At 38.8% G+C, this 20,180-nt stretch overlaps 2 protein-coding genes across 7 annotated transcripts in view; one reads left to right on the top strand and one right to left on the bottom strand.

The window, feature by feature from the left end:
- LOC111340954 (uncharacterized) overlaps positions 1–20,180 on the top strand; it is a 198,673-nt gene that overhangs the window by 64,972 nt on the left and 113,521 nt on the right. The window lies entirely within an intron of this gene.
- Positions 756–16,342, bottom strand: LOC148731849 (uncharacterized). 6 transcript variants are annotated; one of them, XM_088759868.1, is made up of 16 exons: positions 16,158–16,342; positions 15,975–16,057; positions 13,313–13,990; positions 12,337–12,379; positions 11,384–11,792; positions 10,775–11,016; positions 9,742–9,894; positions 8,854–9,039; positions 8,177–8,209; positions 6,853–6,957; positions 6,268–6,685; positions 5,348–5,589; positions 4,769–4,921; positions 3,488–3,655; positions 2,834–2,990; positions 756–1,944 (listed from the first exon to the last, which is right to left on the bottom strand). In XM_088759868.1, exons 3-16 carry the CDS (start codon positions 13,324–13,326, stop codon positions 1,643–1,645), a joined length of 2,625 nt encoding a protein of 874 aa, XP_088615994.1. In that variant the 5' UTR covers positions 13,327–13,990; positions 15,975–16,057; positions 16,158–16,342; the 3' UTR covers positions 756–1,642. The 6 variants fall into 6 exon arrangements, with proteins under 6 accessions (XP_088615994.1, XP_088615997.1, XP_088615995.1 ...); XM_088759871.1 differs by lacking the exons at positions 13,313–13,990; positions 15,975–16,057; positions 16,158–16,342 and having other exon boundaries at positions 756–1,872; positions 12,337–13,268; XM_088759869.1 differs by lacking the exons at positions 13,313–13,990; positions 15,975–16,057; positions 16,158–16,342 and having other exon boundaries at positions 8,854–9,036; positions 12,337–13,266.

The raw sequence follows: 20,180 nt of genomic DNA, 5'->3' as shown, positions 1-20,180 counted from the left end.
ATGTGGGCAAACCTGTGGGTAAAGACCTCCTTCACAAGGTATGGATGGCTCTAATTGCTATCAGGATTTGACATACATGTAACTTAAATGTAAACTAAATTACATGTATACTTACTTCGTAGAAACAGAAGGTCTTCACTCAACATTGAGGCAAATAAGGTTTGTTTATATTCATGATATAGAAGGATGATAGTTGATGTCCATACCTCTCAGATAGAGGTGGCAGCATCATTCAACCTTTGCACACGCAAGAATTCTTAACTCCCCATTACAACCCCAATGCACTGTCATGCAGTCAAGAAGATTATGGCAATGGACCAGAAAAGATTTATGAGGCAGTACTGTAAAAAAAAGGTGATAACCATCCTGGGACCATTGCAATTTTAGAAAAAAAAGTATAAGTTAAGGTTTGTAATTTACAGTTTGTAATTGATTAGTTGGTAAGAAAAGAAGCCGTGCACACCGAAGGTGTGGGGGGGTGGAGAGGGGGGATTGGTAAAGATTTTGTTGAATTGAAAACTCAAAAAACATCGTCAGATTGTCTAGACGTCAGGCTTGGTTTTTTTTTTGTATATTTGTTACAAAATAAAAGTTTATATCTGCCAATTAAAAAACGAGGAGCAAGGAATAGGTGAATATGTTCATGAGAATGAAATTAGGTGAAGCGGAAAATGAAATAAATTCAATTAATATTGTGTAATTAAGGCCTTTTGAAATTCAAAAGTTTGGCTGCGAAAAAAGAAGCTGACATACTATCAAAATGTTAAACACCCTTTATTACCCTCTCTTTTCAATCTACCAGTCCATTTGTAGGTAAATAATGAATAACACAGGCGAAACTCTTACTTTATGAGAACGTAGTTAACCGCAAACGACGGTTCGCCCAGCACTTTGCGATTGAGCAAAGGACAACTCCAAAAAAAAAGTGATGATAATGCTAATGATAATGATAATAGTAATAGCAATGATCATAATAAAGCAAACTGCCTAAGGCGAACAAAAACGCAAGTAACCAAGCAGCAATTGTTTTCCGTTTTCCCTTTGATTGGTCGAAAGGATGACCATAATTTTCATGATCAATCACAGATGTTGTACACAGATTTTGGACAGTCAAATGAAAGTTACTCTGTTTGCAATGCAAATTCATACACTGATTTCTACTAAGTGACTATAAATGATGTTCAAATTTATTTTTCATCATCAAAATACTTTCAGAACTTGGATAAAAAAAAAATATGATTACAATCACAGACTAATTCGGTGAGTAAAAATAACTACAGGAAAGGCTATTACACTAGGCTATCGTTATAAAAATATGATAGCACAACACGCGGTTCAAAAAAAGTCGCCAAAATAGCGTTAAAACGACCATAAGCGAGAAGGCGGCTACGGAGTAAAGGTAACAAGTCTATAAGCTGAATGTGGTATAAGTCATGCCGAAAATCACAATTAATTCTGTTTTTTCGTATTTTTTCTTACTGCATATGATTACTAAAATATTATACCTATTAAATATTGTGTTGCACATTTTTCACCAAATTTACTATGCTGAGGATTTTTTTCTGCCGATCGTGTAATTATTTAACTAAACTCTTTAAAATTACTACAAAGTAACACTGGCCTCTTTAAAATTAAAATTTTCCTACAGCTTATCATATTCCTCTAAAAGCTTGGAAACGTCCTCTCTTTTTGTAGTTTCTCTCACCACACTTGCAAACTCAGCAATTGTTAGCTGTGGGTGTTTAGCTGCCAAGTACTCCAATAGGGCTCCTGTAGGTCCGGCTTCGTGATCTTTAAAATCTGTGGTCACTGTATCTCTATCAATATCATAATGTGAACAAACATTGCGATAGTCTCCAAGGCCTGGCTTTTCTGCGTTAAGAGAGTTACATACTTTCTTTAGTATAGGCCTATTATCCAGCAGGCTTCCCAGGACTTTCGAGACTACAACATAGAGAAAAAAATGTTTAAAATCCATTTTTAACTTGTTTACTCTGTTCGCAGTGATGAAAGTAACAGATTGTCTTATACTAAGCTGAATTATGCAGGCATTTTGATTGGTTCTTTACTCATAATCTGTTGGGGGTAATGCATAGATGAGGCTACCATTATAATAATAATAATAATAATAATAATAATAATATAGATCAATTTCTATAGCGCATTTCCATGTAAATGCTCTTATGCGCTTTACAACACTGTGCGGGGGACTTTTCCAGACTGCCGGCGGTAGTTTACAATTAATAAAGGAGAAATTTTTTACAGATGCCCCTTCCCCCCCCTTCCCAGTAAACAGGCCAGACCACATCACAGTAATCTCGTGATGTGGGTTCTTTAACGTCCCTTGCCGAAATTAACTAATTGATAGGTGCAGGAGACGGGACCTCCGGCTTTACGTCCTATCCGAGAAGACGAAGCAATGTGAGTGAAGCGTCTTGCTTAAGGACACAACGTCAAGTCCCAGTCAGGACTTGAACCCGGGCCATCTGACCTAGAGTCCAGCGCACTGACCACTGACCACTGGACTACTCACGCCTCACGGTGATGAAAGTAACAGATTGTGACTATTCTAAGTGACTATTCTATCTGTTGATGACGCTCGAAGCCCATTAGCTAGATTTTACCATTAGCTAGATTTTGCTTTTTCATCGTAAATACAAATAAATGAATTCTTGCCGTGGGTCTGTATAGTAATGGATCACAAAGGACGAAAAAATGTGATACGAACATTAGTGAGACACTCGGAGCTTATTCGAAGTGTTCATTTGTAGAATTAAGGTACAGTTTCGCGTCATTGTGACTGAAGTAATGACGATGACGATACAGAAGATACCTTTAGGAGGTTTTGATTGTTCTTCTAAGTTGTTCGTGTCACTTTCGTCTGGCGCTGAGGACGTCGAGCATCCAGCTACACTGTTTAAGTGCGTGCGAGGGGTTGATGTCACCTGCAGGTCGCTACTCTCCTCAGTGATCTGACCTGGAGTAGGTCTCTAAAACCGAGAGAGCTAGTAAAAGTTACAAAATGGTTCATACACCTGAGAATGACATTCATGAATACTGAGCTAAACAACATCATTATTCAGAAGGGACATAGGTGGAACATAGAAAAGCCTTCTAAGTGACTATTCTATCTGTTGATGACGCTCGAAACTGGGGAAGGGAAAGTTATGAACGGGTACACATTTAAGTTTGTCTTGACTAAACGCATAGGTTAATAACTGGAGGCCATAGGGGCGAATGAAGGTAGAAGGTACCTAATAAGTAAAACATTTCTTTCGCAAGTAAATCGACTTAGAACCGGTTAAGATAAGGTCGTTAAGGGGTAGAAGGTAAGTATTGATTGTAACTCTACGGGAGATGAAAACTACCTCAGACTTAACAGACTTTGTGTGTTGTTCTTCCCTTTTTTTTTAATTTGAAAAACTGAAACCTATCTTGTCATCTAGAAAAATAAATAGATAATTTTTTTAAGTACAAACAGCATTACCTCCACAAGCTCAAAGCCAGGGCTCACACAGAATGTGTGCTCTGCTTCACGGCCTTCTTGCTTAAACTTTATATTACAAGAGAAAGCCTCGGTCCCCACTCCACCTGCAATTGGTTTTACTTGGAAATCACATGAATCTTTACTGCGAAAGCTATGGCAGAGTAACTCCTACAACAGATTACAGATTGATTAGCAAAATGCATCAGTCAGGAGTAAAGCGTTTTAATAAAATTCCCCAAAAAATAACCGGTCACTCAAAGTGCACTGCTAAGACACCGACTTTCAAAGGAAATCTGAAGGCACCATGATCTACAACTCAGAGGTTTCTCATAATCATGCAAGAGTTCGTTTTGCAATTTCGATATTTCGATTGTTATTCCTTCGCGAAAGCTCCATCGATATGCTCTGGTTGATGATCAACCGTGCATACTTTGATAGACCCATACTATCCGTTGATTAAGTTAACTATCCCTGTTGAGCAGGTCCAAATGATAAACGTCATATACTCATCAACAAACTTTGCCAAGTAGTAAAGCCACCTTTTTGTGTTCTTTTTTTTGTTCCTATTTTTTATTTCGTTTTCTCTTGTTTCCTTTTTTCTATTTCTTTCTTTCTTACTTGTTTTGTTTTTGTTTGTTTTTTTGTTCTTACGGTCTATCAGGGCGTTTGACTCCATCCCCGGATTCCATCTCTGGTCGGGACCCTTTGTTCCATTCTTGGGAAATTTACTGTCACAACTTCGTTTTTAGGAGTCACTTCGTTGCACATTTATCACATATAACTGTAATATAATCATAATGTAATAATAATAATAATAATGATGATAATAATGTAATGATAATAATAATAATGTGATAATAATAATAATAATAATGATAATAATAACAGCATAAATTGACCACTTCCCCATTGGGGCTTTTCAAGACCGATACAAACTAATTGTAAGTAAACATAATTTTCAAAAACTCCAACTGGCAAGAGGGAGACAATCTGACTTTATACAAAAAACGCTACTATAGAGTTAACTTCAAGGAAACCAAAAAAAAATCCAGCGAGAATCAGGGTGAATGCTTGAACCTAGGACCAACAGGTTACCTTTCCAGCTCCCTAACCAATCGGCTACACTGCCTTCCCTTCCATTGACAGGCTAAAATTAAACGTTTAACAGATTTGATCAAAGGGCTCGCATTTTTCAGAAACAATGCAAAGGGAGCCTCAGTTCAGGTTACTCAGAGGTCACAACTCCTAATTATACTGGCATTGCCATAACAATTTGCTCACCTTTTCGCCATCTGTCGTCGTGTCTAATTCCCAGCCTTCCTTAAGATCGTCAACTCTCACGATTATCTTTTTGCTGTTGTTGTACATTTTGAAAGGTTTCTCAATTGAAGGCCTAGACGTTTCAGTATATCGCTTTTCTTGTTTTTCCACCCTCTTGTGAAGGCAAGATATAAAGATCAGTGAAGTGTCATATCGAGCATTAGCAAGAACTGAGTCCCAGTCTCTTATTTGGTATGATGGGGAAGCGCACAAGAATAGAAATAACACCAACTTGAATTAGAAAGATTGAAACGCTAGGAGAAGATATCAAGATTCAAGAAGTGTTGCTATTTTTAAGGATAATTCGCTCACTTCCTGCCTCTAATTTCTTTCATTTTGATTTTATCATTACCATCCGGCCTTTCCATTCCCGTTTGACGTTTTTTTGTCTTTTCCTGTTGTTATTTTGTTTTTTAAAGAGCCATAATTGCCTCTGAATAGAGGAGCTGTTGTTCTTATTTGTCAACGGTGTTTTAGTTGTGTCGCCTATGTAATATTTAGAAATTTCATAAGAATTCATTGCATGCAACGATTACTCACCTTCCTAGAATTCTCGTTGTCACCGTAAACATAAAATCTCAAATAAATGAGATCGCAATTTGGATCCGGCTTGTTGGCAAAAACTCTAGCTCTCTTTCTCCTCGTTCCTCCACGGCAAAATATGCACCAGTAACAGAATTTCATGGTCATAATATGGATTGAGTCCTCTTTTGCTGTGAACCACGCCTTTGACAGATCATCTTTCTCTACTTCGTTAGGGATGTTCTCCCACTTGATGCAACCTATAATCCGGAATTGATGACTGAATCATCAGTACAGTAACAGCACAACGAACATCAGTCCCACAAACCCAAAAGGGAAGAGGATAAAAAATGTGTTGGTAAAATGAATGAGTCGGATTACTCGGCAGCAGACATACTCGAGGTTCCTGTCGGGAAGTTAAGTCCAATGAAACTGGGGTCTTGGTTTTTTCAAACGAGGAGGAACCAGATTTAACCAGAAAACGTCTGGGAGGGGGGGGGGGGGGGTGGAAGAGAAGTGAAAAAAAAAGAGTCAGCTCCATGCCCCGAACAAACTATTGTTATTACTAGAGGATGCGTTTATTATCATTATTATTACTATTATTATTATTGTTATTATTTTTATTATTACAAAATATTACAAAGAAATATGCACTTCCCGCAGTTAGCAAAGGCTAGTCGAGGCGGGCAGTGTTTAATACGTTTATTATAAAATAATAAAAGATTTATCAAAGCAAGAGATTCAAAATTCTAGACAAATTACAACTACATTAATACATGTAGGGTATGGCAAGAGAACCAAGAGTAACAAACTCCAAACTTATAATGCTTACAAAAGTTGAAAATTTCCTGAAGCTCTAAAATCTTAAATGTATTTTCTTAAATGTATTTTCATTTGAATGCAGCTGAAAATCCTTGCCCAGAGGAATTTTTCTTTACCTGGGTCAGTTCTGTAAACACTAATCCATTCCTTCTCAACTTCACCCATTTCGAGGCAATGTGGAACAATGATCTTTAAAGGCTTTGAAAGGCTAATATCATCTGGTCCACATTCAATCACAGGGGAAATGAGTGTCTCGTCAGGCCCTACAGGGATATTCTGCAACAACTTCGTTTCATCGTCGACTTCACGGAGGAAGACCAACTGGTTGTCTCCAACTGCACCGTTTCCGATAACTATCTTCACTTCAGAGTCTGGTGCGGCACTCAGTTCTCCGCCGGAACTGCTGAAATGTCCTTCCACTTGATTAATGTATTTTAATACAGGCACTGTTGGAGAGCTGTTGGGTGAACAATCACCTTCTTTGTGGTCTTTGAGACCTACTTGATCTTCACAAAGAACTGTAGTATTCGTAACCTTTATCATGGATAACAAATCATACGTAAACGGTAGTTTAGTGTGTGACCTTAAATATATTTCCAAAATATTATATGAGGCGGATAAAACTGCCGTAGTGTTTTTTTTTTAAAGACCAATTGGTGGACTCCAACCAGCATTACACCGTTTCCTACAACTATCTTCACCTCAGAGTCTGCAGAGTCAGAAGCAGGGTAAGAGTCAGGAGCGGCGCTCAGCACACCGCTGGAACTGTCGAAATATCCCTCCACTTGTGGATCTGCCTCCTTCACCTTTAGAGGAAAAATCATCTCTAACCAATTGTTCCAAGTCAAACGATAAATATAGTGTCCAATACACCGCTCAAAACAGCCTAGTCATTTTTAAAATCCCATCATAGGTTAGTTCAATCTTATCATACCTCTGAATGTACATAAGGAATGCCCGATTATATCTGAACAAATTGTGATACTTCTTTCACATTAAAGGTAGCCAAATCAATACGTGAACCCCATTTCAACCTGAAGTAATAGTTTAAAGTTTAAGAAATCCAATTTTTTTTGGCTATCCTCCTATACCTCAGACATAGGTGATGACATTTGAAACGCTGACTGCTATTAAGTATAGAATCGGAGTGAATGAGATCAATTTGAAGCTACAAGCAGGAAGATGGGGACGATATTTGTGAGCAGCTGTGGTATTTCTACTGCAATCATCTCTCACTTTAGGCAAAAGAAGAAAAATTGTCCGCTAATAAATGTAAGGGTCTAGCGATTTAAGGGGCGATGATTCAAAGGCAGGCCCTAAAAGAAATGCCCACTTCACCAAAAGGTGCTCTCAGTGAGGCCCTGCATATGCTGCAAAAGAATTACAATAAAAATTAAAAAAGCTAAGCTAGAACTAGATAAGAATAGAAACCTAGTTCACTCGAGAATGCATGTTTAACTAAAATGCATGTTTAAGCTTAGATTTAAAGTAAGAAAGTACAGCGGTGTCACGTATATCTTGACTTAAAGAGTTCCAGTCGACGACGCTCTGATACGTAAAACGTTGTTGGCCCCTGTTTGTTCTTACGCGAGGTTAACAAAAATCGTCTTTGGAACGCGTGTTGTAATTATGAATTAAGTTATTTCTAACAAAATTAAAATCAAAGTCAGTAAGACCATTCAAACACTTAAAGATCGTTGTACAGCGATGGAAACGTCGCCTGAGATTCAATGGCTTCCAACCAAGAAAATCAAGAGCTTCGGACGCCGAGTCATGTGGATGGCGATCAAGAATTATCTTAGCAGCTTTATTTTGAAGAGTCTGAAGATTTTCCATGAGATTGGAATTGATCTTATCACCCCAAATAATGTCACCATAATCAAACAAGGGAAGAATGAGACTATTGTATAGAGTTAGGCGGGATTGGAGTGGTAGCATCTGCTTTACTTTAAGTGTGCGGAGGAGAATGAGTGAAAGATGCCAATACGAATTAAACACATTAAAATTGTCAGACTTGGAGCTCACCTGTATTTTACAAGGTTCATGAAGACTCTCCACCTGATTATGTTTGAAGAGACAGTTAAAACTGTTTTCTCTTTTTCTATTTCTAATATCTATTTGATAATAAAAATTAACGGTAAAAAACTACGACGTTTCGAAGTCTGCATGACCTCATTATCAAGTAAAATGTTAAAACTGATGTAAAATTGTAGCTCAGAGATCTCTGAGCTACAATTTTACATCAGTTTTAACATTTTACTTGATAATGAGGTCATGCAGACTTCGAAACGTCGTAGTTTTTTACCGTTAATTTTTATTATCAAATGTATTTCTAAACATTCTCTGATTAGAATTCTAATATCTACACCACTATTTGCGACTAGTCCGCTAATGTGCATGTAAATGGGTCAGGAGGGTGGTATAAATTTAAGAAGATCTCGACTAACACATACGTCTATATCGGTTGGGGCGAATGTAATGTACATGTAGGAGGTTTATCATTAACAGGGAATTTTTTTGCCGGTAGTATGGCCTCTAACCAGTTTACGGGGGTTAACAGAAAAGGAGTGACGCTTGTAGCTTGGGTTCAACGGAAACATAGAGGAAAAAAGGAGATAAAAAAAGTGGTAAATTTCATTTGATCTTTTGTCTTCTTTTTTCTTTTAGTTTGATTTCTGAAACCTATTTTACTGCAAAGTTACCTTCACAGGCGTAAAGCCAGGGTTCACATAGATTATATGTTTTGCATCACTATCCTCTTGTTGGAACTTTATATTGCAACAGAATCCATTCACAAGTGGACCTTTCACTGGTTTTACTGCAAACGCACATGTATCTGGAATTTGAGAGCGAAGTCTACCGCCATAGGCTCGAGCGCAAACGACCTTCTACAAAGGGTTACAAATTGAGTCATACAATGCATCAGTAGGGTGCAGAAAAGGATAAATATTGGGAAAATGAATTCCACAAAGAATAAGTGGTTTTCAACAAACATTATTAAGACACCTTACTTACCGCAGAGACAATTAGAAGGCCACATGACCCATAATTATATTCTTTTTAAGCAAAGTAGCTAGTTCCTAAGAAAAATGTGCCATTTCGATCGTTGGCCGTTCGATAATGCTCAAAATACTAACCTCTCTAAAATTTCCATCCAGTTTATCTTCGGTTTTACTTATTTTTATGACTATCAACCATGTATACTTTGACGGAACATCTCTAAATGATGTTATATACCCTTGTGGAGTAAGCCTAGTTTTATCTTCGTAGTTTGAGGTAAAAAAGGTCGTTTAGTGTAGACATCTGTAATTCTTTGTAAAAATGGAGTGTTACTCGCGCAGAAGTGTCACCTTGAGATCGAGGTTGTCGAGAGGAAAGTTTAAAAGTTCTCAGTCGTAAAGATTGTTTTAACCTTTTTTCAAAATATGTTGTACATATATAATGTATATGTATATATATATATTGATAGATAAATAGATTTGATCAGAGAGGCTCACATTTTTGAAAAAAATTGTAAAGAGAGCCTCAATTCAGGTTGTAAGAGGTCACAATGTTTAGTTATACTAGCATTACAATAACAGTTTGCTCACCTTCTCGCCATCCGTCGTCTTGTCTAATTCCCAGCCTTCCTTAAGATCCTCGAGTCTCACGATTATCTTTTTGCTGTGGTCGTACACCTTGAAGGGTTTCTCTTTTGAAGGCCTGGACGAATCAGAATACAGCTTTTCTCGATTTTCCACCCTCTGGTAAAGGAAAGAAATGTGGATCAGCGAAGTAGTGAATCGAGCATTAACAAGACTGACCACAAGTAAGATTGCTTTCTCTGAAATCTGAATTTCGAACAGACGCTCGTATTCATCTTTTGTTACACAAACGAAACAGTAACCCCGTTGATACAAGTAAACATCCCTTTACCAACACTTTTCTCACAAATGCTTGAGGTTCTTACTACACGGGGGGGGGGGGGGGGGGGGTATAGCTACTTACCAGCACAAATTTCAGGGTAAACTATTGCTGTATCCAATTGAAAGGAGTAGAAGCATTTGGCTTATCTCATGTGCTTGAGACTAGATGATTTATGCTATTTAGCCATAACGTTATATACTGGATATTATATATATAATATATATACTGGATATAGTGGATAGCACAGTACGTATTACTAACACTACTAAGTCCGCTTGATAGCGATTTATCCATCTCATACTTTCATCAACCCAAACCCTGGAACGCAGAAGCTAAGTCCCAATCTCTTTCTTGGTATAATGGGGAGGCGCATAAGTATAGAAAAAACATCAACTTGGATGGCTTGAGAGATTGAAACACTAGGAAAAGATTCAATTAGTACTGCAGCTTTTCGTGATAATTTACGCATTTCCTTCCTTTCTCCAATTTCTTTCATTTTGAGATATATCAGTATTAAATCCCCTTTCCTAATTCTATTTACTTTTTACTTCTTTTTTGTTTGTTTATTTGTTTGTTTGCTTGCTTATATTTTTATGGCAAGTATTACCTCTGAAAAGAGGATGCTTTTGTTCCCATTAGTCAATGGTGTTTTACTTGTGTCACCTATATTGTCTCTTAGTAATTGATAAAAATTGTTTTTATCGAAAGATTACTTACCCTCCTGGAATCCTCGTTATCACTGTAAGTATAGAATCTTAAATAGATAAGATCCGATCCGGGATTCGGCTTGTTAGCAAACACTATAGCTCTATTTCTCCTCGTTCCTCCACAGAAAAATATGCTCCAGAAACAGAATGTCATGGTTTGGATATGAATGGAGTCCTCCTGTACTGTAAACCATGCATTTGACAGATTGTTTTTCTCTAATTCGTTAGGGATTTTCTCCCACTTGATGGGACCTTTAATCAGGAGTCAAGGACAAAATCATCAGTAGAGTGACAAGATAAGGAACATCAGTTGAACTTACCGGAATGGGAAGGAGGTAAAATGAGTGTCGGAATAGTTGGCGGTGGACGTCCACGATATTCCTCTAAGGGTTAGAGTTGGGTTAGTAAGAGTTAAAATTGAGATCTTACTTAGTATTTGCGAAAGCAGGAAAACCAGATACACAGAGAAAACTCCTAGGAGCGTGAAGGAGAAGCAACAAAAAAAATCAATCACATGTTGATGCATTGTTTTTAAATATATTCAGGTTTAAGAGCTTGTAAGATTTAGGTAGCTTTTGAATTCAGCTGAAAATTCTCAGCCCATAGCTTTTTCGACTACCTGGGTCAGTTCTGTAGACACTTATCCATTTTTCCTCTGCTTTACCCATATAGAGGCAATGTGGAATTATAATCTCTAGTGGCTTTGAGATGCTGATATCATGCGGTCCGCATTCAATCACAGGGGAAATGAGTGTCTCTTCAGGTCCTACGGGGATATCTCGGAGCAACTCCTTTTCATCATCGACCACACGGAAGAAGACTAACTGGCTGTCTCCAATTGCACCGTTTCCGATAACTATCTTCACGTTAGAGTCAGGAGCGGCACTCAGTTCCCCGCCGGAACTGCTGAAATATCCCTCCACTTGGGTGATATATTTTAATTCAGGTACTGTTGGAGAGCTTTTGGCAAAACAGTCGCCTTTTTTGAGACCTACTTGATCTTTCCGATGATTTGCCTTATTCGTCACCTTTAAGTAACAAATCATATATAAACGGCAGTTTTGAGTATTACATTAAATATATATGTATTTCCAGAATATCATACTAGGCGGAACAAACTACCATTAGTTATTTTTTCAAAGAAAACCTTGGGTGGTTTAACTCTAACACACTTTTGATGGTTCGAAACAAAAGCTTGACAATTTTCTAATAAGCTATGATCACTTTTTAACTTTAAAGCTACCAAACCAACATTCTAGCCTCTTAAAACATCCTTAATTTTAGTTTAAGAAAGAGTTGTAAGACAAACCATTTGTTTTTCATTTCTCAATTTTCATGTTCAATTCAGAAATAAATAATGTTTGCTTCAGTACGGTGAATGTCATTCAGTGTCATAACTTGGGGATCGACAAGATCGTTTAGGAGTTAGTGGCAGAATACAGCTAAACGCCTTTTTTGGATACGTCCATAATTCTACAGGGTTGCCACTTGCGAGGAGACAACCAACTCTAAAATTATCATTTGTCATCAGGCATAAGAAGGGATAAATCTAAATCTCACGCTAGGACTCACTTTTTTCATCCTGACAAAATTTTTCGAAAGTGGCGTGTGACAGCTGTAAAGAAATTTCATATAGAAGGGTTAGATTAAAGGTTTTGGTTACAGAGGAAGGCCCATCGGATTTAAGCACTCCTGATTGCATATTCAATAATTACTGGGCATCGCTATTTCCATGTAGCAAACTGGCATTGTTGTTAAACCAATACTCATAGTCTTAAAATAAGTGAGGAGAATTTGCTACCTTTCTATAATCAAGAAATAGATATATTTTCTAGCGTTCTCGGATAAGGACGAAAAAACTGTAGGCCCCGTCTCCTGCAGTGTTAGGGGTAGGAGACGTTAATTTCCCACGCACGAGATTACTGTGTGGTGGATGTCCTCCCCTGGGTGGGATGGGTGGGTGTTGGTCCTGAAAAGCCCCTATGGGGAGTGTTCAATTAACCTATGTATGTATGTCTGTATAATCAAAGTTAGATGAAGAAAAATAAGGAAACGATATTTATAATTGGATGAAACTTACATGGCGTAGATACAGCGAGTAATGATACAAACTGTAATTTTCGAGAGTATGAAAGAAGCCGCAGAATACCCAAGCTTCTCTTTTTTGCTAGAAAATGTTACCATGGACTACGTTTTGGCCTTGATGTTGCCATAGCATGCCTGTCCCTTTATAAAGACGTAATCGTTTTGGCAAAAGAGCATATAGAAGGACCAGCATGCAACCAGTGTCATAAACCTACTTAACATTTTATCTATAACTTGCATATTCATCAAAGGCATTTAGTACATTGCGACATTGATTTGAACTAAGTTCTACTTATTGAAGACTAACATAGTAATTTAGAACCGGATGGTTCGAACGAAAACTGCAAAACTTGTCAAGCTCCTTAACCAGATGTAATATTATCTTAATGTGTTAATTAGATTAGGGTTAGGCAAATAATGAACTTACAGACGATCTTTCGCTGTCTGACGACAACGAACCTACCCGCTAATAATCATGACGACAGGAATTACAGCGTAGAAAACAACCAAGAGTCCAAGCCCGATATTTAAGAGATGATTCCAAGTGTCGGAAGCTGAAGTACGATCTTTCTCTCCTGTCGCGAACGGGAGCAGTGTCAGTGAATCGTTGCAAATTAAAAGAAGGCATAGTAAAATATATACATTAATACTTTATTCTTTAGTCATCAGAGATTTTTCCATTGTCATTATAATTATTATCATTGGCATTATAATTATTATCATCATCAATATTGTCATTATCGTTTTTATTATTATTCTTTCTGTTTATTGCAAAACTTGCCATTGCTTTTCACTGCACTAGTGACGAGGAAATTTTGGACCTAGGTTTTCTTAAAAAGTACCCGAAAACAACAGGTTGCCTGAGGTTACTCAAAGTTCAAACTATCCTTAAAAAGAAACAAGCCGTTTATCAAAAGGACGAAGTCAACTCTTTCATTCTACTCTTATTTTCTCGCCAGCATAAACCCTCTTGGTTAATTCAGCCTAAGTAAATTTCACAGTGGCTTATTTTCTCAGGTATTAGGCAAAAGTCAGAACTGAAAATATTTTAAAAGCATATTTTTTTATTTTCCTTCTAACAAGTTACATGTAAATAATTTGTACTCACCGGACTGACTCCTTACAGGCGAAACGGCGTTAGCTGACGAGGAAAAATAGAGGTTGTGACATTAGCCAAAGATTCGCCTATATTACTAGGCAAAATATTTTAGATTCTAATTCATTGAAAAAGGAGCTGACCCCTTTGCTGAGTGAGATTGATTTACAATAGCAGCCCTGTCAGATATCTCCACAGATGCAAGATGAAAAATAAATCTAAAACGATGTGAATGGCTAAGGCCTTGGATAAACTTTGGTAATCAATTAAGTTGGATAAACTTGCCGAGTTAAGGACAATTACAAGGACATTTGAATAACTGGATAAAATGAATGATATATCCGATAGGGCTGTGGAGTCTGGATTCTACTTGCAACCGGCATAATACGTTATAAAGGCACACATCATTTTGTAGAGTGTTGGCGCGTCAGAGTTTGCACAATTTTGGCGCACGACCACCCTTTTAAGCCCCAGAAGGTGAAATATTAGTTTATGCTGCTCAAACTCGTTTTACTTATATCTCAGATAAGCAAGAACATATTTGATTTGCAGAAACTTGTCCAATTCATGATAAAGGTCAACGCCGGTTAGCTATTGTTAGTTATAAGTGGCAAATAAACTCTTCTATAAGACATTCGAGAAAAATTTGCAACAAATCGATCCATGGCGATTCCAGCTGTTATCATTTGGAGATTTCAATGAGATGGAGCCAAAAGCTCAAATTTTTCTGCACTCAGTAAACTGATATCGAAAAGCTTCGGTCATAGGACAAAAACATAACGCTGATAGTGCATTCTGGGAAGGAACCGGGGGCTTTACGCCTCCTTGAATTTTTTGGTAGAGAGTTTAATCAGCGCAGAATTATGAGAAAATTTGACGGGTTCTTTTTCGCAGGAAATTAGACTGGTTGACCAATTCGCAGAATCATCAATAAAGCAATAACGTAAAACCATATAAATGAGGCTGGATCGAAAAAGAAGCAATACTGCGCCCAAAAATAAATTCGGATCTACAGCATATTTACCATTTAGCACAATAAACGTGCTGCAAGAGTTAACGTTTAGTTGCGAATATCGATATCAAGTTTACTCGCAAATAGGCATGGAATAATAGGTGCTAAGAGAAAGTAGTGATAAACAAAAATACTACAGTTGCAAAAATTAAGGTTCGAAAGTGCATGGTAATTGTGACGCAGATTACGCAACAAATAACGGGACAGATTATTTATCACCGAAGCGAGGGTGGAGGGAGGGGGAAGGTGAAGGATTTTGAGGGATCACATGGTTTTGAGGTGAACCAGAGGGGGATCATCGAAGTCAACAGAGTGTAAGGGGGAGACTGTAGTAAAGTGATTGCCAAGGAACTGCCAATGTGGGGGTTGGGAGAGGGAGGGGGGGGGGGGGTCATAACAATATTAAAGGGCCTGAATGAGGATCAGGCAAATGCTATCCCGACAACAAAAATCTTCTAGAGTCCCATTCCCTGTGGTAAATAACGATATGTCTCATAATCGCGTGATTAGCCATGCAAACCGACTTATAAATAGGATATGACGTACTCCTTTAGAGTGTTCGAGCGTGCTGTGCATGTTTTCATGCGGAACTCGTACTACGCGGCTGCTCTTCTCGCACGGTGAGCTGTAAAAAGAGCTGTGTTGTAAACCGCAAGTTACCACTACATTCTGTGACGGTGCGTTTTGAATGGTGAAGCCTATGTTTCTTCATTTGTCTCGCAAAGTCTCTTAAATTTCCAATTTTTGGGTGAGACCAATTTAGAACGTATTTCTGAGAATAGCAACAATCGAAGAATCGATGGACAATCCTTAAAAATCGAGTCGACCTCGACTTGCAGACGATACAAGTATCCTATGAGAGTTCGTTTTCGAAGTGACACTTTAAATGTCAGCCTCTCGTTAAGTAAATGGTCCGTCACGGAGCTCATGTTTGTCGGTTCCGCCAGACAAAGAGAATTTGAAATTCGATTCTTTAATTTTAATTGGAGATGATATATTACTTAAAAATTTAAATACCTCTGTAAACGTAAATCAACAAGATGAGAAACGCCCAAATCCACACTGATCTGCCCATGCTATAACCGCTTCGAGATCAATACCTGATGTAACAAAAGTGACAGTTAACTTGTATCACTTTAGTGCAGTAAACCAACGTTATAAGGCCGGCAGCGCTAGCATATCTGCAATAAATTTACTCACCAAAACTGAACTCGTTGTATATGGATCCTAGAGGTCCCCGTAAATTTCAATATCCTGGTTAGTGTAACAACAAAGTATACCAGTTGCCCACTCATATGACAAATTATTTCAAAATATTTGGGAAAAGGCGAACAGAAACACCAAGTCGGTCAAAAGGCGGAAAAACACGGCACAGAGGCTGAAGGTATCTGCAATGCTTAGAATGATTTTTTTCTAATTATAACATGCAATATGGAACAATCTCTCTTACACACTGAGACATCCCCATTGGCTGTTTTGACCAATGTGTGAGAGCTCTTAAGGTGTTTTGTCCTTGCATATTGCAAATTATCATATGAACGTCCGCCCCACTCAAGTACTTCCAAAGAAAATCATAGTGAAAGGTGACGTGATGGGGCCAGATGGGGTCTCTTGATGAGCCGGTCCGGAAGAAGCCGTTCGGCCCTGGAACACGTAGAGTGTTTTTTGTGGTTTTCCATCGCGTTGAATTCTATCGCATCCTATCTAAGTTAAAGAAAACTTTTCGAATTTTTCGCAACATAGACAGTGGTCATACGATAAAACGCTTCAGTATCGACTGAGAGAGCTCTTTCATTCGATTGTATCCCTGCTTCGTTCGGCTCGTGCGTCATGACCACGAGACAGATATTTGCCCGTTCAGCTCTCCCACACAGTCAATAAGTGCATAATATGCTGACCTCATCATGTTAAAACTTAACCAAGTAAACGGTTAATTTTTTTTCCATTTGGACGGTTGAAGGTAACATTTTGAAGGCCTTTGACGGTTTACCATTAGATTTCAGGGCTTTTGACAGATGAAGTCTATTAGGAAGATGTATTTCTGGTAGTTCAAATCAATATTAAGATTTTCTGTTTTTAACGTGAGTAATAAATGTTACGTTAGTATCTCGCACACATTTAGGATCAGTCTCTTTCGTTCGAATATTACGTTGGTACTGCTCTCGCGCAATGTTAGGATTCTCCTTTATCCGATTGTTACGTTAGCCTCTCGCACACTTTTGAATTTCCTTTCGCTGGATTTATAAATAAATAACTCATGCACTCAGTTCAAAATTCTCTTCCATTCAGCTGTAACGTATGTATCTTGACAATTTGATGTTTCTCCTCATTCGATTGCTACGTTCGTATCTTGCGCACTTTTAGAATTCGCTTTCATTCAGTTGTTATTTATACATCTGGCATGTTTTTAGGATTCATCTTTTTCAATTGTTACGTTTGTATCTAGCGCACTTTTAGGATTCTCTTTCTTTAATGGTTACGTAATGTTTGTTGCACATCTGTCTCAACTGTCAACTTCAGTAATGACGATTTTATATATTTTTAGGACTTTTAGCACTTAGTCTTAAGGGTATTACAACCGTAATTTATTGTAAACTTTTCATTGTATTATGTGTAATTGTACTTTAGACTTAGATCTTAGATGTACGTCTTCGTAGGCACTAGCTTTAAATATCATCGTACCGAGTAAGGTGAAAAGATATCAATCATAACCAACGATAGCGCCAGGAATGTGCGACGAACTTGCTCACCACAACGAGCAACAGTAAATCACAGCTCTTTATGTCCGTTATGTCTCCGAAATTTCCGTTATCTTGGTTACTGTAACAAAATCTTAGGCAAAAAAACGAACGCAGACGCTAATTAGGTCAATAAAGTGTAAAAATGCAGTAAATGGTTTGAACCCGGGGGTAACATGTCAAGGTGTAGTCTGATCGTCCGGGTGAGACGGCAGACGACTGGTCAAAGCGCGGATAAATGATTGCCACAGAAGACTCAAACACCACAGAAACAAATTACGACAACTACACGACCAACTGAAACAACTGATACCAACTGACCTACTTGACACCGTTACGACAATTGCCGACAAACGAGCCAACAAGACGACTGAACGCGCCCGCACTGGACATCAACAAAAATTGACACGACTGCTACGAGACAAAGAAGAGAGACGAAGCAAACCGGACGACAACTGGGTAAGTAACATTTCTTCTCGTTCCTTAGACAAGACTGAAACTCGGGTACTATCATACGGACTAAAACACTCAGTAACACCTAAACGCATACCGACTGAGGCTATTGTATCTAGTGTTGAGGCGGCCCTGTCTCGGCAACGAGAACTATCTGAGCCGACCAAGGATAACATCAGAAGCAGAATTGCCTCCTCTATACAATCAACGTCACTACATGACAGCAACTTGACTAAAGACGAACAACGCGCACTGAAACGACTGAGAAACGACGAGAACATAGTTATCCTACCAGCCGACAAAGGACGAGTTACTGTTGTTATGGACAAAACTGACTATCACGACAAAATGGACGCACTAGTTAACGACAAACGAACCTACGAAGAACTCAAACGTGACCCAACTCCTGCCCTTCAACGTAAACTCAACAGTAAACTACTGACACTCAAGAAAACGAACGCCTTTGACAACCAACGGTACTGTCGACTGAGGTGCTCGGTACCACAGCCACCGAAACTCTACGGTTTGCCGAAACTACACAAACCTGGTTTCCCGATGCGACCTATTGTTTCTTTCTGTGGCTCTCCCACATACCAACTATCCAAGTACCTGACGACAATACTACAACCGCTAACCGACAAATCCAGACATAAACTACAATCCACTGAAGACTTCATTAACGCTACCAAGACTGTTCAGATACCTGACGACTACAAACTAGTGTCATTTGATGTGAAATCACTGTTCACAAGTATTCCACTTCAATTAGCATTACAATGCACTGAAACTGCAATCCGAAAATCTACCGAACCACTACCGCTACCGACAGACGACATCATGGACTTGCTAAACATTTGCCTAACGTCTACTTACTTTCAGTACAACGGTAAACACTACAAACAGTTACACGGCACTGCCATGGGGTCTCCAGTTTCTGTTGTTATAGCAGAAATTGTGATGCAGAACATCGAGGAACGCGCCCTTTCGACTTGCCGACAAACGATACCGCTTTGGTTACGTTACGTTGACGACACATTCACCGCCGTTCGACACGACGAAATTGACGCATTCCACAACCACCTTAACGAACAAAACACTGACATACAGTTTACCAGAGAAGTCGAAGAAAATGGCAAACTTCCTTTTCTAGACTGCCTGGTAAGCCACAACGACAACTCATTACGAGCGACAGTTTACAGGAAACCGACACACACCGACAGATTACTAGACGAGTCATCCTACAACCCTACATCACACAAAGCCACAACTATCAGAACTCTAACACGACGCGCACAACTAGTATGTGACTCGACAGACAGCTTATCCGACGAGAACAAATACCTTCACCGTGTTTTTACGAAGAACAACTACAACAACGACTTCATCCGACGAAACACTCACCGACCCACTACCACTACCGAAACAAACGACACCGCAACCCCTACGACTACAGCAACCATACCGTACATAAAAGGTATGTCTGAAAACATCTCGCGCATCTTACTACCTTTCAATATCCGCGTCGCCCACAGACCCATCACCACACTACGTCAGTTACTAACCAACGTTAAAGACAAAGACGAACCGAGGAACAGACAGGGAACGATTTATAAGTTCAATTGTTCCGACTGCCAAGCCTCCTACATCGGTGAGACTGGCAGAAACCTCACAACAAGAGTGACTGAACACAGACGGGCGACGAGGAAAGGTGATGTCAGCAATCACATTGCTGAACACCATCGACTTACCAACCACAACATTGACTGGGACTCTGCGCAATGCCTAACCTACAGCACTGACTATTTTCAACGACTGACTCTGGAAAGCTGGTTTACTAACTTAGAACAGACTCCCCTAAACAGATGTCAACAACTACCCGCCCCATACAAACGACTCATTCACGACATAAACATCACAGACGACCGAAAAAGGACAACCTAGCTTTACCGACAGACCGAAACAGACCAATCACGAACGACTTACGTCACTTGAGTCTTACAGCCAATAACATCACGGCAAAACCAACCGATCA

Source organism: Stylophora pistillata, chromosome 5 (genome assembly GCF_964205215.1).
Source record: "Stylophora pistillata chromosome 5, jaStyPist1.2, whole genome shotgun sequence".
Taxonomy (NCBI): domain Eukaryota; kingdom Metazoa; phylum Cnidaria; class Anthozoa; order Scleractinia; family Pocilloporidae; genus Stylophora; species Stylophora pistillata.
The sequence above is the reverse complement of the archived record's forward strand: the minus strand, read 5'-3'. Positions and strand labels throughout refer to the sequence as shown.

What these genes read in the sequence shown, in the direction of transcription:
- LOC148731849 (XM_088759867.1), bottom strand. Translation starts at nt 12,396, where the DNA reads ATGAAATTTCTTTACAGCTGTCACACGCCACTTTCGAAAAATTTTGTC. An exon ending in ATGAACCTTGTAAAATACAG is followed by an intron (nt 6,958 to 8,176) that starts GTGAGCTCCAAG and finishes TTTCCTCTAAAG; the next exon opens with GTGAAGGAGGCAGATCCACA. An exon ending in TGTTTACAGAACTGACCCAG is followed by an intron (nt 5,590 to 6,267) that starts GTAAAGAAAAAT and finishes TCCGGATTATAG; the next exon opens with GTTGCATCAAGTGGGAGAAC.